This window comes from Micropterus dolomieu, linkage group LG05 (assembly GCF_021292245.1).
Source record: "Micropterus dolomieu isolate WLL.071019.BEF.003 ecotype Adirondacks linkage group LG05, ASM2129224v1, whole genome shotgun sequence".
NCBI classification, from domain to species: domain Eukaryota; kingdom Metazoa; phylum Chordata; class Actinopteri; order Centrarchiformes; family Centrarchidae; genus Micropterus; species Micropterus dolomieu.
In genome coordinates this window covers 8721718-8746076 of record NC_060154.1, presented here as the reverse complement: position 1 = coordinate 8746076, position 24359 = coordinate 8721718, and the positions used below count along the sequence as shown (strand labels likewise).

General features: G+C 39.6%; 1 protein-coding gene across 4 annotated transcripts in view; it reads left to right on the top strand.

Moving 5' to 3' along the window:
• The window catches only part of pde4ba (phosphodiesterase 4B, cAMP-specific a), a 188560-nt gene that overhangs the window by 149430 nt on the left and 14771 nt on the right, over window positions 1–24359 (top strand). For 3 of the 4 annotated variants that reach the window (XM_046049246.1, XM_046049247.1, XM_046049248.1), the window contains one exon: window positions 15691–15803. In XM_046049246.1, the coding sequence (XP_045905202.1) occupies window positions 15691–15803 (113 nt within the window). Of the gene's footprint in view, window positions 1–15690; window positions 15804–22575; window positions 22817–24359 lie in introns of those variants that run through there. The other variant, XM_046049249.1, reaches the window with a different exon arrangement.

Genomic DNA, 24359 nt, shown 5'->3' with positions numbered 1-24359 from the left:
CCTGAAATGGCAGGTCTGTTGTATTTTCTTTGTAAACAAACATTCCGACAGTATCCCTGTGTCCTCTCAGTGCGATTGGTTGACTAAGCTCAAGGCCAACAAGAACCGTAAAGAGCAAAAATGTCAGTTCAGGTCAAGACTTTTATGAAAACCAGATCATCGTTGATTAAATTCACCTTCCTGCCTTTGTATCTGCCAAGCAAGCCAACAAATAAGCTTCATGTCAGAGGAAAACTGCTGCAATCGTACACTACATGAAAATAAAAATGCGTAATAGAGAACTTATAGATTATTAAAGTAATATTATAGATGTAATAGATGTATCATGATCTTAATGGTGTCTTTGTGATTTTGGGTAGTTGAGCTGATTTGTCCTTTTTGTTGTTAGTCTTTAGAAATGCTTTATCGTGTTTGATGCAATAGCTACTACCTTGCCAAACGAACGAAACCTTTTTTGGTACTGTTAAATTTTTCTCACTCATAAAACAAATTTTGCACAATATGATTTCAACAATTAATTTGAAATAGTTGCCCATTCATTTAATGTCCACTAATTAATAATTCAGCACAAAGAGTGGTCTATCTGCAGTCATCCTCAGCTCCATACAAGGAGGTCATCCTCACTTATCCCACAATTTAAGTCATGATGTTGTTCAAACTCAGGAAAACCGTCCTTTGACATCCGCTATCAAGAGCAAACAGTGTGAGTTAAGAGTTTTCAAGGGGCCCCAAATTGCCCAATTTTGCCTCAGAATAGCCATACATTTTTTATCACATATGTTACGTACATACGTTCGTTAGTTTTGTTAGTTAGTAAATATTGACCCTGTGTTTCTCAGAAAAGGAACTACATTTGTTTTTGTCCTACCAAATATGTGTGTGGCTGCAGTGGTATACATTATTTTCTCGATTACCTGATTAATCGTATTAATAATACTTTACTACTACTCTACAAAATTAAGTCTCAAAACTATCACAAACCACTGTTGTCCAACCAACAGTCCAAAACACAAAAAAATTAATAAATTCAATGTCAAAAAACAGAAAACTTAAACAGTTAATCAGTTATCAAAGTAATTGCTGGTTAATTACTTTTCAGTTACTATTAGATTAATCAACTAATGTGTTAATGTGTTATTGTAAGCAAATCTGAAAAAAATATTTAGACTATTGTGCCACCAACACACACAACACAAAAGCAGTCTCACTTCCCTCTTTCAGTAAAAGAGAATAGCTCTTTATAGAAAGTGGATTAATTGATGTAATTTTGGTGTTCTTCCTTTTTCGTCAATAAAAACTATAAGAACACTTCTTGCTAATGGAACTTCTTTTCCCTCAAATCAGGTAAATTTGATTGTCCTGGATGCTGTTACTTGGGTCTGCACCCATTTAATATTTCACTCTCTGTAAGTAAATATACAACGAATTTCCAAAGACTTGTCAATCTGTCACTTTGCCTTTATGACAACTAGGCCAACAAATGAATACCATGTTTTTTTTTTTGCTCTTTCAGCCTGACACGACTCCACTCCAGTTGTTGTTTATGTTATTTTGTTTTACTGGAGTCAAATTCCATGTCGGGTTTTAGCTGTGGCCTGCCACAGAGAGAGCAGGTTCAGAAAGCTGGAAGCATGCACTCTGCAAGTATTTGAATTATGCCATTGACGTCAGCACAGTCATAAAGTAGACGGCTGCCCTTCCCCTGAAGTATTCCCTTGCCAGCAGGCTTGTTCAGCTCAACGCAGATGGATTCAAACACAGACTGGCTCTTTTGTTTGGGTATATGAGAAGCCCCCCCCCCCCCCCCCAAAAAAATACCCCACTTTAACTAAAATCCTCTGGATTATTATCAACAAAGAAACACAACATTCAAATCATGGTTTGGTTATTGTTACTGTGTGGTAATGCTGATTTTTTTTGGCAGATGTAGGATCCAGATACCTCTGGGTTTTTTTAAACCACTGTTAGGCCATGAATGCCACATGCCTATTTAGTTGTTACTTGAGGGAACTCATATTTAATCTTGATTCAATCAGGAAGTTTCATTTAGCCAATATGGACAAACACAATCAATCATGCTTTGCATGCTCACCAGTGCCAATAGTCTTTATTGGCTCAATTTGATTGTGTTATGTGGTCTGGGATACACACACACATGTACACAGAAATACTGACATAGCATGCTTACCCATCAGAAGGAGGCATGCTGTTAGAGGTCATTTGAGGTTTGTCTCAGCTGGTCTTCATATGTTACTGGAGAGACACTGATCCTTCGTTGCACGCAAACCCCTTCGTCATAGAACCCCTCTGGTGCCTTTCCTCACTCCGTTCATCAAGTCTGCTTTGTCCCGACCTCGACCAGCCAGGCTTGGCTCAGTTTCCAGGCCTGCACACTAAATTCGGTCAAAATAATGTTAATAAGACAGTCATGTTTTTCTTGACAACGGTTCAACAACAGCTGGAAAAGTGTTGAGACCAAAATGATTTCTCATGATTGCTTGGCCTCGATGAAAATGTTATTCAGATATCAAAGCCAAGAAACAGAAGAAGCATGACACATGAACTGAGCCCGTCTAGTTGCATATCAGCCCACTGAGGTTGTTTACTTCCTCATTACTGGAAATAAAACCTGTAAAAGTGATCTGAGCCCTGGTTTAGAAGGATCATATAAGCTACTGCATCCATTTTTTCAACATGTAAAATAACTGATCACACCTCTAGAAAAAGTTGGGTAGGATAACTAACTACCTGATTTGTCTCATTTATACCTATAACGGGGGTCATTCAAATTTAATAAAGGCCAGTTTTATACTCTACTTATATTTCTTTCACATTATACAAAAGGATGACATCTCTCAATCCATAAGGGACTCCTGGTTTACATCTTCTTGGGCAAAACTGTGTGTCTGAGGTGCTGATCCTCGTCTCCCCTGCTTTTTGACCTTTCTTGTGACATGTGTAGGACATTAGAGTAAAGCACTGTTTCTCATTGTACCATATGAGGTAACATATTCCATCTAGTCATCCAATACTCAAAACAGCTAAAATTACATATCTCCAGCTGACTTTCTGTTGTAAGCTAAGACCTCATCTTCTGAAGGAGCATATCAAGTCATCTTATCACTACAGAATCATATCCCATTTATTCCCTTTAAATATCCCGTACCCCTTTCTCTCTCCTCCAGCTGCATGCTGGCCCATTCTGAATATGCTAAAGTTTTCCTGATGATTTTAGAAATCTGTGCTCACCTCTGACATCAGATCTCCCCCCACACAACAGTAAATTTCTATAATCGCAACTCTGGACTCTCTTTGAAACCCAAAAGAAAAAAAGCAGCATCAACAGCAACAGAAGTTTGGCTAACTGGGTTCATGGCTCCTCTGATCCATGCTAATCAACCCGAGGGGCAAATGCCAGTCAGCGTGACAATGAGGCCCATTCAATGTGGGAGTTCACCTGAGGTAACACAGACAAAGCCTGGTCTGTGGCTGTGTTTTGTGTATGTGTTTGTGCATGTACACATGTTTGAGCGCATAGAAGCTGAAAGACGCTGTGGTGAGAAGGAGCGAAAGGGGGAAAAAGAACATGTGAGAGTTTATGAGGAGCAGGAGTCAAAACAGATTGAGAGAGTGAGAGAGAGTGCAGTTCAAGGACAGGACGGTGTTATACTCAATGGTCCTCAGAGCAGAGTTGCTGAAAGGACAGACAAACAGTCTCTTTGACGTCTGTCTGTTTTATCAGGGAGAGTGAGAGAGTTGACTAGAAACTAAACATTGAAGATTATTACACCAGAACATGACGTCCAGTCAGATAGCAGTGAATACTCTATTTAAGACTGAGGCAGACACCTTGTACTTCAGTGAACCTTCAAGCTCTGTGATGTCAGAATGTCTCTCTCACATTATGCTCCTCACGTTCACCTCCCACATGTGTAAACCACTCCCTGTGTGTGAATAAATATTATGTGTGCAAGAAGTATCCACAGTCCAATGTGCAAGGCATGACTTTTGGATAAGTCCACCCCCCCAGCCATTTCAAACGGGATAAGCTGATCGTAGTTCAAATTTGACACAATAGCCCTCTGTGTGGCTCAGTTGGAACTGAAGCCCAATTTAGCGTGGATTGATATCAGGAATACCCATTGTGCATATCAGTGATTTTAATCATTACAGATTACATTTTAACCATTGTCGGCCCTTTGTGCTCATTTAATTAGTCGGTGGACACTAAGTTAACCTGCAACCGTTTTGGTAATCAATGTATTGTTCAGATCATATTGTTCACGGAAAAATGCCAATAATTCATTGGTTCTACTTTTTCAATTTTCTGTGTTTTTTATGTAAACTGAATATCTTTGGGTTTTGGACTGTAGGTTGGACAAAACCTCACCTTCGGCTTCAAGAAGCGGACATGCATTTTTCAATATTTTCTGAACTTAAAGATAGAGTGTAAAAAATTACTAAATGTCTGTCTTGATGGGACTTAAATCAGAAGAAGCACAACCAGTATGCCAAAACACAATTGGGACTCAAATTAATACCGTGAGAGAACAATCACACCATATACACTCCAGGCAGGATTAAAATCACTGATGAGCACATAGGTAATCCTTTTCGAATGTGGCTTAAGGGTCACATTTAAACTTTTTGTGGGCTCACATCCTCATGAACTCCTGTAATATCTCACCAAGAACACATCTTTCATAACCTGAGAACTTTCTGTTTTCTTACTCCACCTGGATGTAGACAGTTTGATTGACATGGCAGAACCTTTTTCACTGTTATTACAAGGATTTTGCAATGGATCTGGTCTCACTGTCCACCCTTTGGGAATTCTTGAGTGCTGCCTGGATTTATAGCTTTCTGTGTTGTTTTCCACAGAGTTCTATAGTACAACAGGAATGTGTATGTTATAGGTGGGACTGTGAAAACTGTGTATAAGGAGAGTGGGAGAAAAGACCAAGCAATTACCATATCGGGGTCTAACAGACACAGAAGCACACACATGCATGGCATTGTCACATGTGACCCATTCAGATTTTCTTTTTGTTGGATGTTTTGTGGTCAGAAATTAAGAGAGAGAACCAAAATTCAGTCTGGAAGTCATGAATGTGAATCTGCTTGATTGTTATTGTAGCCTAGCAAAAATTCCTTCATAAAAAAGCAATTTTTGACTTAAATTCTTCTCCATTTTACAATCTCATTTTAAAATGTATTTAACCTTAATTTACATTAATTTACATTTTGGGAAAATACATTTATTCACGTCTCTTGTTAGATGAACATTGATACCGCTCAAAGATTTTTCCAAAGCCTACTAATTAAACAACATGTTAATCTGTACACAAACAGAAATGTTAAGTTGTCTTCTTTTTGTGTATGGATTAAACAAATACATGTTAATTAGTGAACTTTATAGGTGCTGGTACTGTAAGCTAGCTTTTCCACTCGCTAAGCTAAGCGAAACTAAGCAACACTTAGTTCTAGTTCATACTTAATGCACAGACATAAGAGTGAATGGGCGTGTTTCCCAAAATGTCAAACAGATTCCCTTAACCAGATAAGTCCTTATAGAGAACAGGCCAAGATGGCATTATACATTTTTTTTAAACAAAACAACAGAAACTTACCACAGAAAACGGTCAATAAAAGAACAGAATAGAGACAAATGTTATTTACTGTAGAAGTCCTGCTTTCATTTCTTTTTCTTTCAAATATACAAAGGTGAAGCCGGGACACAAAAGAAACAAATATGACTACATGTACTTATAGCAGTCGCGCTTTAGCCTAATCATCACATTATAACACATCAGAATTCGTAATCAGTGTCCAAAATGTGTCACTGTGCTGCAGGGTCACCACATGAAAAAGGCACCAGTATGCATCCCAGAGCTACACCCATTAAGTGTCCATTGAAGCTTTGCTGCAAATTCATAAGTGGTGAGGCATGTGCAAATCCTCTATTGCAATAGAATGTCCAGTCATTATTTCTCTCCCTTCTGTTTATAATTCACAACCACAGGGTAACAAAATCCTGATACTATCTATTGAAACATTATTTGTATTCTGACTGCCTGTAAATCAGATAAATGAACTCTAATGAAACATAGACTCATGATGTAATTTTGCCACTTCTCAGAACCCAGCTCAGTGCTTCAATCATCAAATGTTTCAGGGCCACATAACATGCTAAAACCACAATCTCCCCCACCACCCTCCTTTCCTCTTTTCACAATACTTGTCAATGATGGATTTTGCAATGCTGCACATGTTAAGTCATAGTCCAACAGAGTAGTGCTACAACAGCTCTCTGCCTCACCATACCATCTCTGGTACATCTCTTAACAGCCCCCACCCCCTCCTCTCCCGAAAGGGTTTCAGATCAACTGGTTCTCTGTTTCTTGTAAAGTGAGAGATGCCACTAAAGAATGGCCCCCCCTCCCTCTGTCTCTCTCATTCAGGAACCTGGCACTGCTGCCAATGGACCTACGAAACAAAGTTTAGTTTCTCTTTCTGCGTGTTGATATGTTTACACCGATTCACTGCAAATGTGTCACCCTTCAAAACCTAGATGATTACGTGATGAATTCTTGGTCAATAAACTAAAAGCAGAAATTAGTATGAGAGGGAAAAAAGAGTTTGTTCCTTGCTGACCTGTTATCCAGTGTGTTTATCAATGTGTGTGTGTGTTTGTGCATGTGTCTGTAGGTAATCTCTGTTGATGATTTAACCTCCACAGCGTCATATAGATTTTGGCTGCTGATAATGTGCGGCATCTAGCATCACATCACCGGCAGGAAACTGACTGTATCCCCATGAGAGGATGACAGATGCAGCGCTCTCTCTCTCTCTCTCTCTCTCTCTCTCTCTCTCTCTCTCTCTCTCTCTCTCTCTCTCTCTCTCTCTCTCTCTCTCTCTCTCTCTCTCTCTCTCTCTCTCTCTCTCTCTCTCTCTCTCTCTCACTCACTCACTCTCACACAATGCGTACTACATATACAGCATATGGCATATGTTGCTATAAGATTATTTAAGGACAAGAGTCCCCAGGGGATGTCAGACCAGAGGAGTTGAAGCTGTGTGTGTGTGTGTCTGTGTGTGTGTGTGTGTGTGTGTGTGTGTGTGTGCGCCCGCGTGCCCGTAGAAGAAGTCTCCCATAAAGCTCTATGGCCAGAAATTTACAGATTTTTGAGAGACAAACCACCATTAAAATCTGGCCATTTAAAAAAAGCCATTAAGCATATTAGGGGAAACATATTGAATAAAACATTAAAAAAATATTCCCTGAAAGAAAACAAATATTGAAGGATTTTGAAATATTTAGTAATGAACCATTCCACACTATAGCTATTCTTACTGGGAATTAACAACTGAAGTACGTAACTAACACAAAAAATATGTGCTACCTAGGAAATCACAAGAAAAACACTCAGTGAATCATGGAAGGAAACAATAAGAGGAACAGCTGTAGAAAACTGCTATTTGCTTCTTGCTTTGGATTTCATTATGTGTGTATATTGTAGATTGTAGATTATTCCTGTTTTTTTTGTCCAACCCTGTCTCGTCTTACTCCTGTATATTAAGCTACATTCACAGAAAATACCCACACATTTAAAAAATGTTATTACAGAAGGTTTTCATGTGACAAGTTTGTGTAGACAGTATGTTTGTTTTACCTCTTGTTGTTCATGCTGGTTCTGTTGACTTTGTGTAGGAAATTCTGGATCTTACCGAACTGAATAAAACTGAATATTGAATCTAGAGAGAGAGAGAGAGCAAAGATCCTATTCCTCCTAACCCTCCCTGCCTCTGCAGCCTATTGGCCCTGCCTCCCTTGGCTGGAAAGTACACATTTGTATGTTTGTGTGAGTGCAGTAATGTGACATTTAAGTTGTTGTGTATATACAGTACACAGGTGTGTAGGGGTGTGTGTGTGTGTGTGTGTGTGTGTGTGTGTGTGTGTGTGTGTGTGTGTACTGGATTGTACATGTGTATCTGTGTGTTTTCCTGTCTGCCCCTGTGGGACAGACACTGTAGGTCTGAGGGCTGATCAGAAAGGTCCTTCTGTCGGGGTGGAGGCGGTGGAAATCCCCTATTACATAGTGGTGTTAGTGTGTGTGTGTGTGTGTGTGTGTGTGTGTGTGCGTTAATAGACATTTGGCTTTTGAATGCTGTTTCCCCTGGTCCATCTGAGGCCACGAGAGTGCACAGAGTAGACTGCTGTAACTAAAGTAATTGCTGGCATATAGCTAACATGCATGCATCTTCTAAAACAAGTGAGAATTGGCATGTATTTGTTGTAACAATTTGGGAATTAGTATCCATCATACCTAAATACATATTTTCTTTTGTATGTATGAATGTATACTGTAATTCAGTTACAAGTAAAGGTTAACATATTCATGTCTTGCATTCATTTCAGTTGACTCTGATTTGTCTTTTAGCTGCAGAATTAAAACAGTGACTTGGTTTACTTGATGGTCATTTACATCCCATTTTCCTATGAAGTGGAATAGTATTGAGAAATAACAGAGTCAATGTCCAATGCCTCAATGCTTTGCACATAAATCTTTGTTTTTTTATTTGACTGGTGGTAAACTGGGGTAAAGACTGGTATTGACCTGCTTGCCAGTAGGGCAAGGATCAGAGTAAATCTGTTATACAAGTGTCATAGTTAAGTGGCTCTGGAAACTTCCTAGAGAATGGATTTAGTATGTGGGGACCCACAATAACTTAGCCTCATGAGTTTGAGGTCCTGTCCCACTAAACCAGATTTTAAGGCTATGTACACATTTTTGTGTATTTTGAAATCAAAGTCATGAACGTAGTTAAGAGCTAAAGCAATCAATCTAGCAATTACGTTTTACCCCAGATGCAGCCTCACTACAAAACACAAACACACTTCAGTATGTTCAGTTCAATCATTATGTGAGCACCTTTTATTGATCACATCAGCATTCATCTGCCCTGCACTGTAACCCAATCCAGTGTTGTAAAAATATTACAATGTCATCTTTGAGAAGTCATATTCTTCTGTCAGCTTGGTATGGCAAATGCTTCTAAATACCACAGTGCCCATCAGGCTTAGTAGTTGTTGCAAAGAGCTGATTTTTATTTACTTTTTTGTGGGTCTGCATTATTTAAGTCTATGTTTACTAGGTTGCAGTGTTCTTCTTCTCTGCCTTTGCTGGCTGTATTTCTTGGAGCATTACCAACACCTATACAGGTGCTGGTCATATAATTAGAATATCATCAAAAAGTTGATTTATTTCAGTAATTCCATTCAAAAATTGAAACTTGGATATTATATTCATTCATTACACACAGACTGATATATTTCAAATGTTTATTTCATTTAATTGTGATGATTAAAACTGACAACTAATGAAAATCCCAAATTCAGTATCTCAGAAAATTTGAATATTACTTAAGACCAATTCAAAAAAAGGATTGGCCAAATGAAAAGTATGAACATGAAAAGTATGAGCATGTACAGCACTCAATACTTAGTTGGGGCTCCTTTTGCCTGAATTACTGCAGCAATGCGGCGTGGCATGGAGCCGATCAGTCTGTGGCACTGCTCAGGTGTTATGAGAGCCCAGGTTGCTCTGATAGTGGCTTTCAGCTCTTCAGCATTGTTGGGTCTGGCATATCGCATCTTCCTCTTCACAATACCCCATAGATTTTCTACACGGTTAAGGTCAGGCGAGTTTGCTGGCCAATTAAGAACAGGGATAACATGGTCCTTAAACCAGGTACTGGTAGCTTTGGCACTGTATGCAGGTGCCAAGTCTGTTGGAAAATGAAATCTGCATCTCCATAAAGTTGGTCAGCAGCAGGAAGCATGAAGTGCTCTAAAACTTCCTGGTAGACGGCTGCGTTGACCTTGGACCTCAGAAAACACAGTGGACCAACACCAGCAGATGACATGGCACCCCAAACCATCACTGACTGTGGAAACTTTACACTGGACTTCAAGCAACGTGGATTCTGTGCCTCTCCTCTCTTCCTCCAGACTGTGGGACCTTGATTTCCAAAGGAAATGCAAAATTTACTTTCATCAGAGAACATAACTTTGGACCACTCAGCAGCAGTCCAGTCCTTTTTGTCTTTAGCCCACGTGAGACGCTTCTGACACTGTGTCTTGATCAAGAGTGGCTTGACACAAGGAATGCCACAGCTGAAACCCATGTCTTGCATACGTCTGTGCGTGGTGGTTTTTTTGAAGCACTCCAGCTGCAGTCCACTCTTTGTGAATCTCCCCCACATTTTTGAATGGGTTTTGTTTCACAATCCTCTCCAGGGTGCGGTTATCCCTATTGCTTGTACACTTTTTTCTACCACATCTTTTCCTTCCCTTCGCCTCTCTATTAATGTGCTTGGACACAGAGCTCTGTGAACAGCCAGCCTCTTTAGCAATGACCTTTTGTGTCTTGCCCTCCTTGTGCAAGGTGTCAATGGTCGTCTTTTGGACAGCTGTCAAGTCAGTAGTCTTCCCCATGATTGTGTAGCCTACAGAACTAGACTGAGAGACCATTTAAAGGCCTTTGCAGGTGTTTTGAGCTAATTAGCTGATTAGAGTGTGAAACCAGGTGTCTTCAATATTGAACCTTTTCACAGTATTCAAATTTTCTGAGATACTGATTTTGGGTTTTTCATTAGTTGTCAGTTATAATCATCAAAATTAAAAGGAATGAACACTTGATATATATCAGTCTGTGTGGAATGAATGTACACATTATACAAGTTTCACTTTTTGAATGGAATTACTGAAATAAATCAACTTTTTGATGATATTCTAATTATATGACCAGCACCTGTATATCAGTGGAATGGTGTGAAACCATTGGCAGGACAGTGCATCACATTACATGCTTGTATTTGTGTGAGACAAACAAAACAGGGACACAGTCATAAAAAAACAAGCTCCACAGTGTTAATGTACAAGAGGTCAAAAACTACATTATCTGTTGCAAAAGGGATCAAAAACACTGTGCCGTTATTGTTGAATTCATATACAACACTGACCCAGTTAACTGATTAAAACTGCTGAATGGATTAGCTTTTCATAAGCAGTGCAGAATTTTAAAGCTGGGGTAGGCAATTTATTTCAGAAATCTTTTTGTTATATTTTTTGAAATCCTTACTGTAATCAATAAATCAAATGCTCTGACACAAAAATGAAAAAAAAACAACAACTTAAATCTGTCTCTTGCATAGACTGTATATATACACTCACTGGCCACTTAATTAGGTACACGTTGATAGTACCGGGTGGACCCCCTTTTCCCTTCAGAACTGCCTTAATTCTTCATGGTATACTTTCAACAAGGTCAGAGACTTTGGTTCATATTGACATAATAGCATCACACAGTTGGTGCAGATTTGTCGGATGCACGTCCATTATGCGAATCTCCGTTCCACTACATCCCAAAGGAGCTCTGTTGGATTGAGATCTGGTGACTGTGGAGGCCATTGCAGTACAATGAACTCATTGTCATATTCAAGAACCAGTTTGAGATGATTTTAACTTTGTGACATGGTGCATTATCCTGTTGCCATCAGAAGATGGGTACACTGTGGTCATAAAGGGATGGACATGGTGAGCAACAATACACAGGTAGGCTGTCGTATTGAAACGATGTTGGTATTAAGGGGCACATAGTGTTCCAAGAAAATATCATGCTTTCTTGTTGTTTACGCCAAATACTACCATCTGAATGTCGCAGCAGTAATCGAGAATCATCAGACCAGGCAGTGTTTTTACAATCTTCTAGATTTGGTTTTCTCCTGCTGTAGTCCATCTGCTTCAAGGTTCGAAGTGTTGCGCTTTCAGAGATGGTATTCTGCATACCTTGGTTGTAACGAGGGGTTATTTGATTTACTGTTGCCTTTCTGTCATCTCAAACCAGTCTGCCCATTCTCCTCTGACATCAACAAAGCATTTTCATCCACACAACTGCTGCTCACTGGATATTTTCTCTTAACCGGATCATTCTCTGTAAACCCTAGAGATGGTTGTGTGTAAAAATACCAATAGATCAGCAGTTTCTGAAATATTCAGATCAGCCCGTCTGGCACCAACAACCATGCCACATTCAAAGTCACTTAAATCACCTTTCTACCCATTCTGACGCTCTGTTTGAACCTCAGTATGCTTAAACGCATTGAGTAGCTGCCATGACTAGCTATTTGAGTTAACAAGCAATTGAACAGGTGTACCTAATTAAGTGGCCAGTGAGTGTATGTATTGGTTTCTGAACTACCGTTTTGAAGCCTTCAGTTTGGCAATTTGACCATTGCCATCTTGGTTTTTTGGGACCAGAAGTGGCCATATTTTGACCAGAGGGTAGAGCTAGCTTGCTAGCTTGGTTAACAAGGTGCATCTCTAATTCATGTTAACTGTGATATTTATTGGGACGCTAACAGCCAACTCCTTAGAGCAGTGGTGGGCAATAGGTGGCCCGCGGGCCAGAACCAGCCCACCAGCAATAATATCTGGCCAGCAGCCAGATTGCTTTGATAGCAGAAAAATAAAAAATAAATAAATTGATAACAGCTGGTGCTGAAATAGATCTTAGTCATGACAGCTACAGTTACTCACACAATCACTTCTTCTTAAGTGAGTCTTAAGAGTTCTGAAGAACATATAAAAGAGTCTCCGGCCTGCTTGACACACCTCTGAAAAAGTCGTGAGTAAACGTGTAATCAGTTCAATTCAATTTGTTTAACAAGGGAGAAAAATATATCTGCAGTTAGCTGGAATCGATTTTATAACCTACTTACCGGGAGCCCCGCAGAGTACCGACTGAGCTAAACGTGCACATGATTTGAAATAATTTGACTTTCAATGGCCCGCCATATGACGGCTTGAAAAAAATTTGGCCCGATGCCAGACTTATTTGCCAATCGCTGCCTTTATCTGTATCTTTTAGTACAGCCAGCACTGAAAACACCCAAAAACAAGTTCATGGCTAGTTAAATTTACACCGTGCCGTGGATATGATTTGCTTCTATCCTAATTGACACTTGCCGGGGTGCGACTTGTCAATCACGAGGTAGTCACATCTTAAAGGCAGACTCTGGACTCTGCTTTGTCATCTATTTTATCCTAATTGGGATTATCATTTGCTAAATGCACAGCATGCTGTATTAAAGAAGACTTGAAACTAGAGATTGAGACCATAAACACATTAGGAAGTGTTTACTGAAGTAATAAATCAAGTGAGAAGTAGTATTTTCTTCTTATAAGCTTTGTGATTGTATGTTTCTATTTACACAGTCATTTACACCTTTCACTTTTTGTCAAAGAACCAGATATTTTTTTGAGCATTCTTTTGTCTGTTGTTTACCATGCCAGTACATTATTATACTTTGCTCTTGGCTTTTGTAAAATGAACTGAACGATTGAATTGTAGAGAATCTAATGATGTGTAGCATGCCCCTATTGACAAAAGTTTAAATATATTACATTTATTATATTATATTTGTATGTGTGTTCTAAGCTGCCTTAATCAGAGCTTGGCCTTTTATTGAAGTTTATGGTACAGTCTATGTCCTGGATACTGAATTACTTTGTATCATTACTGCACAGGATAAAAATATGGTTGTTTCATAATCCCTTTTTAATTTTAAAGGAGGTCAACATTAAGTCTATAAAACATACATTACCTAAGATCACCTATGTTACTTTCTGTCTAAGCAGGGTTTAAAAGTTCAAATGAGAAAACTGAAAAAAGAAACACCTCAAAAGTGTTGGGAATACGGGAAAGAAACATCTCAAATGAGTGCAAGTCATTTTCAGATCAGATGCTTGTGGAGTTAACTAAACACACACACACACACACACACACACTCCCTCTTTCTCTCATTCACCTCACCAGAGTGAGGGAAGGCTCTGGGCAGATTGCCAGGTGCCTCTCATGTTTGGGAGAGCAAACAGGCTCATGTCTTTGATGGTAAGAAGATCAGAGCAGGGGACACATTCTACGTGGCCACGCTAAGGTCTCCACAGTGCACACCCTGCTGCCATGTTGTGCTTTGCAGCTAGGAGACCCGGAGTATACACAATGCACAGGCAGCAGACGTACGTGTTGGGGTGTGTGTGTGTGTCAGTATAGCCTAATCAGGCACCTCATCACACACCCTCTCTGCTTTCCAATATTGCAAGGATCATGAAAGAATATTTCAGTACATTCAACACACTCCCTCTCTTGTTTTTCTATGTATCTGGTCGTACGCAATCTACTAGTGTAAATAATAAGTCCCTCACTAAATTGATAATCATACTGACCGTAACTGGTCAGTATGAATTTCCCCCTGGCTCAAATACATAGTAGCATGACATGCCAAACAGTGTGTCAAACTCCTATAATTTAATTTAATAGCATTATGTTATGTTTAAATTTTATTTTTATGTTTTACTTTTGCTGCACTACAATCATATTATGCTGCATTTTTTGCATGAAAAGTGCAACATGACATTTGAAGACATCAAATTTTTTCACAATTTTCTGACCTTTTTGACTAAAAGATGAATCTAATGAAAAAAAATTGGCTGATTAATTGATTATGAAAATAATCAGTAGTTGCAGCCCGATAACTAAATTCAATAACCATAAAACTTGTTTTGTAATAATACACACAACAAAAATCATTTCAGTGGAATAGTCAGTTAAAAATCAGTTGCCAAATGCTTTACAAAGTCAGACAAGGAACCAATACAATAAATTACATAAGGCATTATCACACAATAGCATACACACCCTGACTGTTGCCAAACCTTTTGGAAATATTATTCAGTTCTGATAAAATTAATATCCAAGCCAGTTCTTGTAATTTTATGTCTGGGCTACATTTGTGTATGCCCTGTGGTTGTGTACTACATACACACTGCAAAACAATAACCACACGGGTCTTTAGAGCAGCTGTTATCTTTTTTTTTTGCAGAAGACCAAAATGACACATTGTCAACTCTGTGTAGACTCATTAAAACATCCTGCATATTGTCATGTGGGACCCCACCAGAGATAGCAAGGCCCATTACCAAGTTTGTTTCTCAGCTATTGGCCAAAAAAAACATTCTATCAGATGTGCTTACCGTACACTGAACTTACACAAACAAGCAACACTGATTAAGTATGTGTGTATTAGAAAATAGAAAATGAATAGTTAACAGAAAAGTTTGGTTTTGGCATGACAAAAGCTTATGTGTGTGTATGTGCAGATTTAGAGTGTCTGTTTGCTTCCTGTGAGGTGGGGTAAAGTGCGTCTGTGTGGGGTATCTGGTTTCCTGCTCTAGGGGTTGACTTTATGTAAATGAGTTGAGGGCCTCAGATTGTGTGTGTGAGTGTGTTTGTGTGTTTGTGGCGGTAGCGTCACACACATATGCACAGAGAGAAAAGTTGAGTGTGTGAGAGCGAGCTCAGGTCCTACTGTAGGTTTTACTCCGCTCTACTCTGCTGGCAACTGCGAGTCCCACCAACTCGCCACAGCTACACCTCCTCATGATGAAGGAGCGCTGCAGCCAGGTGCCACCTATAGCCATTTCGCCTCCTCAACAACAGCAGCAGCAGACGACCCGAGCGGGGCCTGTTGCTGGATGTTGCCTGGGAGTGGCTGGGCAGCGCTCCGGCTCCACGTGCACCGTCTGTTCTGACTGTGTGTCTTTGTGTGCCGGCTGCTTGTTGACAGATGAGGCGTACCAGAAGCTGGCCATGGAGACGATGGAGGAGTTGGACTGGTGTCTGGACCAGCTGGAGACCATCCAGACCTACCGCTCTGTCAGTGACATGGCCTCCAACAAGGTAGGAGGAGAGGCTGCATCTTTTTCTATTAGCATTTTTTCATGCTGTTTAATCATTAGTGGAGAAAATGTTCAAGGGCAGAAGACTAAAGTTGTCTCTACTGTTTCTTTCTATTTATTGCCAATATTTAATCAGAAAAGGCTCTGCTCTTTCGGGGAGCTTTCAAATCTGAGCAGCAAGGGACTCTGCAAGGAGCACTAATCCTTCATATAGCCTGAATATATCATGACCTTCGCAAAGTCAAAGTATCAAAACTCTGAACATGTACAGTAAGGAAGAGGCTGGTTTGGTAGAGGAGGCTGCAGCGGTTAAGCAGTGTTGTCACAAGTCCGCCTGTGTGAATATGATGTTACTTATCAGCTGATTTTCTGCCTAAACCTTGTTATTCTCTTTGTGCAGAAATAGTCTTAAAAAGAGAGGTGTTGCTTTTTGTGTCTTGGCCTGCTGTGGCCCCCTTTTCATCTTTCCTGTCGAACAACTTTTCACTGTCCACTGGTTATTCTGTTTCTTCTGCGTCATTGATTGTGTGTGATGTGCACCAAGGTTCAGTTCCTGGTTCTTTTTTTAAGCAACGCCTTAACCATATTACTTACTTGATATGATACACATCAATATTTGTCATGGTTTTAAGGTTTAATACATATTACTGTTTTATTTCACTTGATTCTGCTGTCTGTGTACTGTAACTCCGTGTCTGATCATGTTCAAGTGGCAGCTGTAGGGTTGCAGTGGCCAGTCAACCCTGTGCTGCATGATAAGTTTGTCCTGTCATCACTGAAATTACACCCATTTCTATCGAATATCATTCACTATGATGCAGACTATATTATAGGAACAAACGTCCTGATGGTGGCACTGAAACAGCTATCTGAACTTTCAGAAATTGTCAAAAATCAGCTTTGGATGCTGTGAAACTGCCAAAAGTGGATTGGTGTCTCTTGTGGGGTTTTTTTGTTTTGCCCTCTTTCAGTCTTTCCCATCAAGCAACTTTTCACTGTCCACTGGTTATTCTGTTTCTTCTGTGTCACTGATTGTGTGTGTTGTGCATCCAAGTTTAGTTCCTGCTTCTTTTTATAAGAACTAGGAACTTGACAGAGCATGACAGATAATGGTACCAAGCAATATTTAACCTATCTTTTAGATCTCTTGATTTTTTTAAAACTTACTCTAGGTACGGATTCCTGAAGTTTATATATAAGAGTGAATGTGTTGCTCATCCAACATAAGAACCCAAAAGTAAGTCTCTTCCTGGTTATCTTCTGTTTCTGGCTGTGTGGCCCAATAAACATTATTAACGCACAAATGCCCGTCTGCTTGGCCCCTATCGGTCCACAGACTTTACATTGAGATGATGTCATGCACATCGAAATAGTGTTTCCTGGCTCTGGGAAAGTTTAAATAAAGTTCAAATATGAATTATTCTTGGTTTAAAAAGTCCGAATACAAAGAGTAATTATAGCTTGCTGTTTGGGTTTTTTGCCAGCAGTTTTTATTGTAGTATCACAGTTGGCCACTGGGGCAAATACAATCATGCACTAAAACCATGGATTTATTAGATTTCACGGGCCTTCTTAGTGATTTTTGAGGCCTAAAATGACAGATTTTGCAGCAGAAAAAATACCGATGAAAGTTTCAATTTGGATTTGTTGAAATTGCATTAATTGTTGTGATCGCAACATCTCAAAATCCTGGAGGGATTGATTAAGAGACCTGGATACAGTACCAACCTTGCTTCAAATTTATCCCAGTGGCCGCTTGTGGTACTGCTACAAAAAATCCTTGCAGTCCAAAAAGCAGTTTCCCCATAGACCAACATTAAAGCGGCTATATGTAATTTTTCTATGAAATCACTTCTTTATAAATCAATTTTTTAACTGCCTTGTTGTCAATGGGCTGTAGCCTCACTCACAGAAATAATGCACACGCCTGTGCAAAAAGAGTCATTAATTCGTTGGCTAACGCAACCCATATTACTATCCTGTGTACCACCGTTAGTATGTCAAAGTGTTGATTTAGCCTGCAAGAAAGGATTTAACGGTACAAAGCAAATGTGGAGTGGTTTGTTTTACTAGCCTATACTGATGCTGGCAGGGCAGTCAGCTATGTTACATTTTACTTCGGACCTGCCACTGTATGTTTCCTAACTTTCAATTTAGATTTTTTGTCGTTTTACCAATACTCAGGTACACAGCTTCTCCACCTCTCATTCAACTAACATGACCTACATAATATACAATACTGCAACAAAACGGCACCGGAACAACACTCAGAGGAAGGCCCATCCACTACAGTATTGTAACTTATTGTCTAACTGTTATATAGTGTGGCAACAATCTCATTTATAATCACTCTAGCTCAATAACTGTTTCGTTATCATCCAATACATTTAGCTGTGCTCACATTGCTGAGCTTCCGGTGAAAGATACACAGGTAGTAACGTTAGTGAAAAGCAGAAAGGCAAGCTAACGCCGATTGTATCACGTCGGCTAAATGCAGTAAATGTAACATTATCATGTAACAAGCATGGATTAATTCAACCTCAAGCTGATAAAAATATTACTGTAACGTTGTAGTGGGAGTTTACCTGAGTTTCCAGCATGTTGTGTGAAGCTGTGTCCGTCTGTCTATAGCCGCTGACACACTGCCTTTATTCTGGGAGTTTTGTACCAATATGTCAGTTCGCTGCGCTCTATGAAAGGTACGGAGCCGATGTTGATCTGCCTCTGAGCCGGGTATGTTGAAGTAACAGAGCCTGAACATGTCTGGAGAAAAGCCACAGTTGGCATGCCGGTGTTTCCGCATTTATTGCGAGATCTCTGCATGAAAGCGGTTGTGTTTCGGATTATGCTCGCTCATGAGTTCAAGTCTATGGCTCAAGCACATGTACAAGCACACGCCGGGTTGCAATCCCGCACCGCTAGTGCACACTGAAAACTACATATTGCCCCTTTAAAAGAGACGTCTGTAAAACTGTTGAAACGATACCTTCAATTGTAAACAATGTCAATTATAAAAGTCTATTATGAATGTTTAATCCATGAAAGTTGTAGTTTTGTTAAACTTTCCGAGAGCATAGAAAAGCAATTTTCATTGAAATGACTGAGCGCCAGATAGAGTTCAGCTATTTTGTTGACGCAAAACTTTCAATACTGAACACTTGTTTGTATGCTTTGCTTGTGGCAGTGAAATGCTCTTTCATAGGCTGAGTAGCGGCTGCGCAAGAGCCTGAAAACAGTTTGTCAAGTGAGCCAAGAGGATAAGCTTGTCATTTCTCATAAAACTGGACAACAGGATGTAAGGGATCCCGCAGTGGGTCAAACACAATAAACTAGAGAGGAAGAGAGAGAACATTTGTGTGTGTGAGGGATCCATGCAGACCCCTGCGTAGAGTGACTCTCTCTTCCTGTCTCCTTCCTGATCCCCTGCTCTCTCCAGACGACAATAGACATCCCATCATACTCGTTTGGATGGTTAGTGGTGGTGTTTATTTATCCCAATGCTGTCGTCATCTGGACACACTAAAGCTGATGGTACACGGGGCAACTTTTTGAGCAATGTTGCTGGGCAGTCTTGCTAGTGGCAAGTCCGGCTATGCTTTGAACAGATAGGAGTGGTGCGGGGTGGGTGGCGGAATGGTGGGGGAAGGGGATTACGGTAGTAATCTTTTACTCATTATCATTGATGGCAACGTTGCCCTGCACGATTGCTCTAAAAGTTGCTCTGTGTATCATCAGCTTAACAGTGTGTCTAACAGTCAGCTGGACTGGTTTCAGTTAAGACACATGAGGATGACTGAATCACAGAATAAATACTGCTAACCATTTAAATAAACAGACATTTAGACATGGATATAAGGCTACAGGGTGACAGAGTAGACAAAATACTTAGTATGTCTATTACAGCAGAAAGAGTCACTCTACAATATTCCTAAATGTGGTAAAGCTGCTGGTTTATAGCAACCCTCATTGTGGAATTGCGGGATGAAATAGTCTTATCTCACTCACTGTAATTTTAGCACTTTTGCAATCACAGTAAAAATGGCAGGATTGAGCCAGAGATTATCTGCAAGTGATTGATTTCAGGAGCCTTCCCAATTTGGGAAATTCCAAAATATCCCAGCTATGAGATTTTAAAGAGACAGTTCTATACTATGCTTTTCCAGAAAATACTGTATTAGACTTAACCCTAACCCTGCCAAGACAGTCAGACTGGAACACAATGTAACAACATAAAACATCGACAGCAGTACATTAGCTTGTATTTAATTGTCTGTGATGAATAGAGTGTATATTTTAATTTAAGTTAGAAGAACGTTTTAAAATGTGAACCTTTAAGAATTATGTAACTTCAGATTTGTTTCTTTAAAAACTGAGCCGGTAATAAAGAGTACAGGACGTAGGACGTAAAGGATTTCCAGTGGAGCACACCAGGTGGCACAATGTGCTTATTGTGTATTATGACCCTCTATCATTGACATAACTTTGGTGGGTAGGTGAATGTGTCCTGACACGTAACCATCTGTGAATGAGATACTGATAAGGATCCTCCATCAAACAGGTCTATCTTGTACGCATGAACTCTTTCTGTGTACATGTGTTTGAGTGCGTTATGTGGCTGTGTGTTCATATTAACAATGGGTTAATCCTACTGATATTGAGGCTATTTTACACCTGGCCTTGTTTTTACAGTAAACTAAAACATTACACAACTGCTGCCTCTTTGTCATGTGGGGCATTACACTCGACCTGGTTTTATTAACAAGAACATGCCAATCAGCTAATGTGACCCCGAATACCTGTTGTATTTAGGATGGAAAAACTGTTATTCAAGTTGCGGCAGAGTATGAAACATGAGTACGGGAGAGGCGAAATTTGATAAGCTGCTGCTCTACCTCCAAGGTGAAGTGCAGGGGGCCGCTGCTGAGGACTCACAGTAGGTGACTGCCCTCGTTATGTATGGCTGACGTAGACAGGTCAAGGCCTGTTGTGAGTCTGAATATTCTTCTGTGTCAAGGCTGCAGACGTTCTGTTATTTGAAAATAGGGCTGAAATCATACATTGAGTAATTCATTAATCAATTGACAGAAACATTTTGGTAACCCATTACTTGTTTAAGTCATTTATCAAGCAAAAATGACAAATGTTTACTGCTTCCAGTTTCTCAAATGTGAAGATTTTATCCTGTTTTATATCATTGAATATCGTATATATCTTTGAGTTTTGATGGCTTGATAGATAAAACAAGCAAGCAGAAGACATTTCAGCTCTATAAACAGTGTTTTATATTTTTAGGATTTGGACTGTCAGCTGGACAAAACAAGACACGGCAACTAATGATTATTTTCATTATTGATTAATCTGCTGGTTGTTTTCTTGATCTTTGGTTTGATCTATAAAACATCAGAAAAATTCCCTTCATTATATTTTTTTGTCCCACAAACAGTCCAAAACCTCTTCAAAATATTGGCCTTTTTTTTACTTATGTTTGTGTTCCCCTTGACTTTACTGACTTGTTCAAGGGGGTAATACAAATTTATTTTCTTTGCACAGAAATGTTGTATCTGTGCAGGTAGTCACTATAGAGGTGTTTTCACTTGCCTCTACTGAAGGGGAGACGTTTGTACACTTCCCTAAAATCTGAGATTCAAACATTCCCCTGGCTAGCTAGATTTGGTAGGTAACAAATTTGAAAGCTAACTGCTGTCTAGCAAATGTCACCAGCAAAGAAACCTAAAACCTCCAGTGCAAAGCGAGAGTTTGCACAAGCGTAGTGAAAGTTTTGACAGCAAAAATGGTAGAGTGTGCAGTTTTTGGATGTAAACAAGACCCTACTGCTTCCTTCCACTATCTATTATTACTACGAAATAACTAACATCACAGCAGGTACTATTTTTTGTTTCACAACCACTAATTCACACTTACTAGGTTAAATATTGCTTGGTACCATTCTGGTACATCTGCTGGTGCAAAATAAGACTCCTCATCCGAGTCTGCGTCTAACTGAGGCTGAAAAATGTAGGCTATAGCTGAATCCCTCCAATGCTTAATGCTAGCCACCTTGTTGCAGTTGCAGCTCTAAAAAAGGTTTAAAGACATTCCCAAATTCCCCAAAGTTGGCATTTTTCAGTTTGTCATTTTATAGCCAAAACTTAGAATAGATAAATCAAGAAAATAATCTGATTAAAAAAGCGGATTAAATCAATGTTAAAATAACTGTTAGTTAGTTACAGCTGTGTTTGAAACCTGTTGGTTTAGCACAGTTGCTGATGGGCCTTTGCTCGAGACTACAGATGTTGTGTTAACAAAACAGTTATCAAACACAAAACTCATGTGCCTGCTTGAGGCTGCAGAGTCCTCTTCACCTTGAGAGAGAAACAGTTTGTACTTTTACACCTTTTTGTAAACTCAAGGACTCTTGAAACATAAACTACTCCTCTGCTTTTGGCCATTAAACTTTAAACTGAATAGATTTTATCTGCCAGGGGAAAAAAACTACGCCTGATTAAGTTTCGTTGTAATTGAAGTTCAAGGAAATCCATGGTGTTCATCAAAACAGGAAGAGTTTTAGTCATTCGAATGATTTGTTTGATATTGACAGTGTAAACCTCAGAGCTGCGAATGCTGGGCTGGCTGCAGGAGTAGTGAACAGCAAGCAAGAAGAACAACAAGAGGCTAGAGGCGGGACTACCCCCATAAGGGAGTGTGTATGAGGGAGAGGTCTCTCTCTCCTGCACACACACACACACACACGCAAAGTCATTGCTCCACATACACAGGGTGTGAGGTAAAGCCTAGTCAGACATCGCAGCCCAAAGTGAGTCACTAGTGCTGTGGCGTTTCCCAGCGTCAGAGAGCCAAGGCTTGATTCTTTTACTCATGCTGTAGTCAGACTGAGACAGCCACTTTAACGGACGGCAGCCCCGCTCTGCTCTGCACTCTACACACAGCACCATGGGAGCCTGCTGCTTTGACAAGAAAGAGAGGAAAATAGGGAAGCTAAATGGTTGGAGAAAGGTGAGTTTTCTTGGGATTTATTTGTAATTCAATTCAAAAAGTTTGCATTTGTGGTATCTTAATGGACTGTGGGATTCTTTGTGTGGCTAAAATTTTGTGGTTTGCTTAAGATGGTGTGAATTTCAATTGCTGTAGTTAGTCTTTTGAAACACAAAGTTTCAATGGATCTTGTCCTTTGGTATTGTTTAAAGTTGTTATCTTCAGAGGACTTTAAACATATTTCCTTGTTCGAATGCTGTATGCATGCTTTAGAGTTTTCTTCCTTTTTAAAGCATATGTTTAGTTACTGTAGCTGTACAGTACTGGAGTGTATGTTTAATGTTGAAAGCTATATGCTTTTTTATTAGTTACTTTTGTATTTATTGTTTTATTATTATATATTTATGCACATATTTTCAGAGGTTTATGCAAGAGGCAGTGTTGCATTTATTGTTTTTGAGAACCCTTCTGCTGTGCATTCTTCCATACGATGCTGAATTTAGATGTGTTGAAACTAAAAACACAAATTCACAAATTTCTATTAACACTCCTTTCTTCACCATTTGACCTGGTGATCAAAGTTCAGTTCAGTGCTGGTCATAGATAGCATTTCTATCTCTGGATTTTTAGGGTGTCCATCGGCTCAGTTACAACTTGAGTTTGTGGCATTAGTTAACTTTTATCCCAGTGTGTCGAGAGTGAAGGACGATGTGGGAATACTAAAGACTGTTAAATGCAGACTCCGTTTTGTTCCTCTCAAGTTTTTAGGTAAACTATAGGTGATAGTAATCTGTACTTAATTTAACACCTTTCTCTAGTCTGTAGAAGATTTTACTGTTGTTAAAACATAGGGAAGAGATTGAGTTAATCAAAATTAATGTGGATTTTAGTCACCTGAGGCCCAGGCAGGTGATAAGTGGTAGGGATGCACCGAATGTTCGGCCACCGAAATTAATCGGCAAAAAAAGCACTTTCTGTGTTCAGCCTAATAAGTCAAAAGACCTATTAAATTTTACTGAACAATTATGTTGACATGTCGGCAGTGTGGAAGCATTTTAAAGTGTCACAGAAAGACGCAAAAATTGCTGTTTGCAGACTCTGTTCTGCTGAATTGTCTCCTAGCACATCCACTTCATCTGTGGCTGACTTCTTAGAAAAGGCAACAAAAGCACATGTGTTAAAAGTTAATGAACACATGTCATTTACGTTACCAGATCCTCTTGGGCCTCGGTCCCACCCACACTAGTCTCTCCAAATCCTGTGGGAAACACTTAAGTAAAACGCACATGTTGACTATTTAATTTATGCAATGGTTAAAAAAAAGGCAAAATAAATGGAAAAAATGTGAATGTACTTGTTCGTTGTTCAGTATTCGGCAAATTTTTTCATTATATTCGGTTTCAGCTTCGGCCAAGAATTTTCATTTCAGTGCATCCCTAATAAGTGGTGTTTCTAAGCATAGTACAAAAAGTCATCTGAGGAGAAAGAGAGAGCTAGTGGCAGTGTGGTTAAATGCTGCTCAGTGGTTGGTTTGTTCAGGGTAGAGGGTAAAGTAATCCCCCCC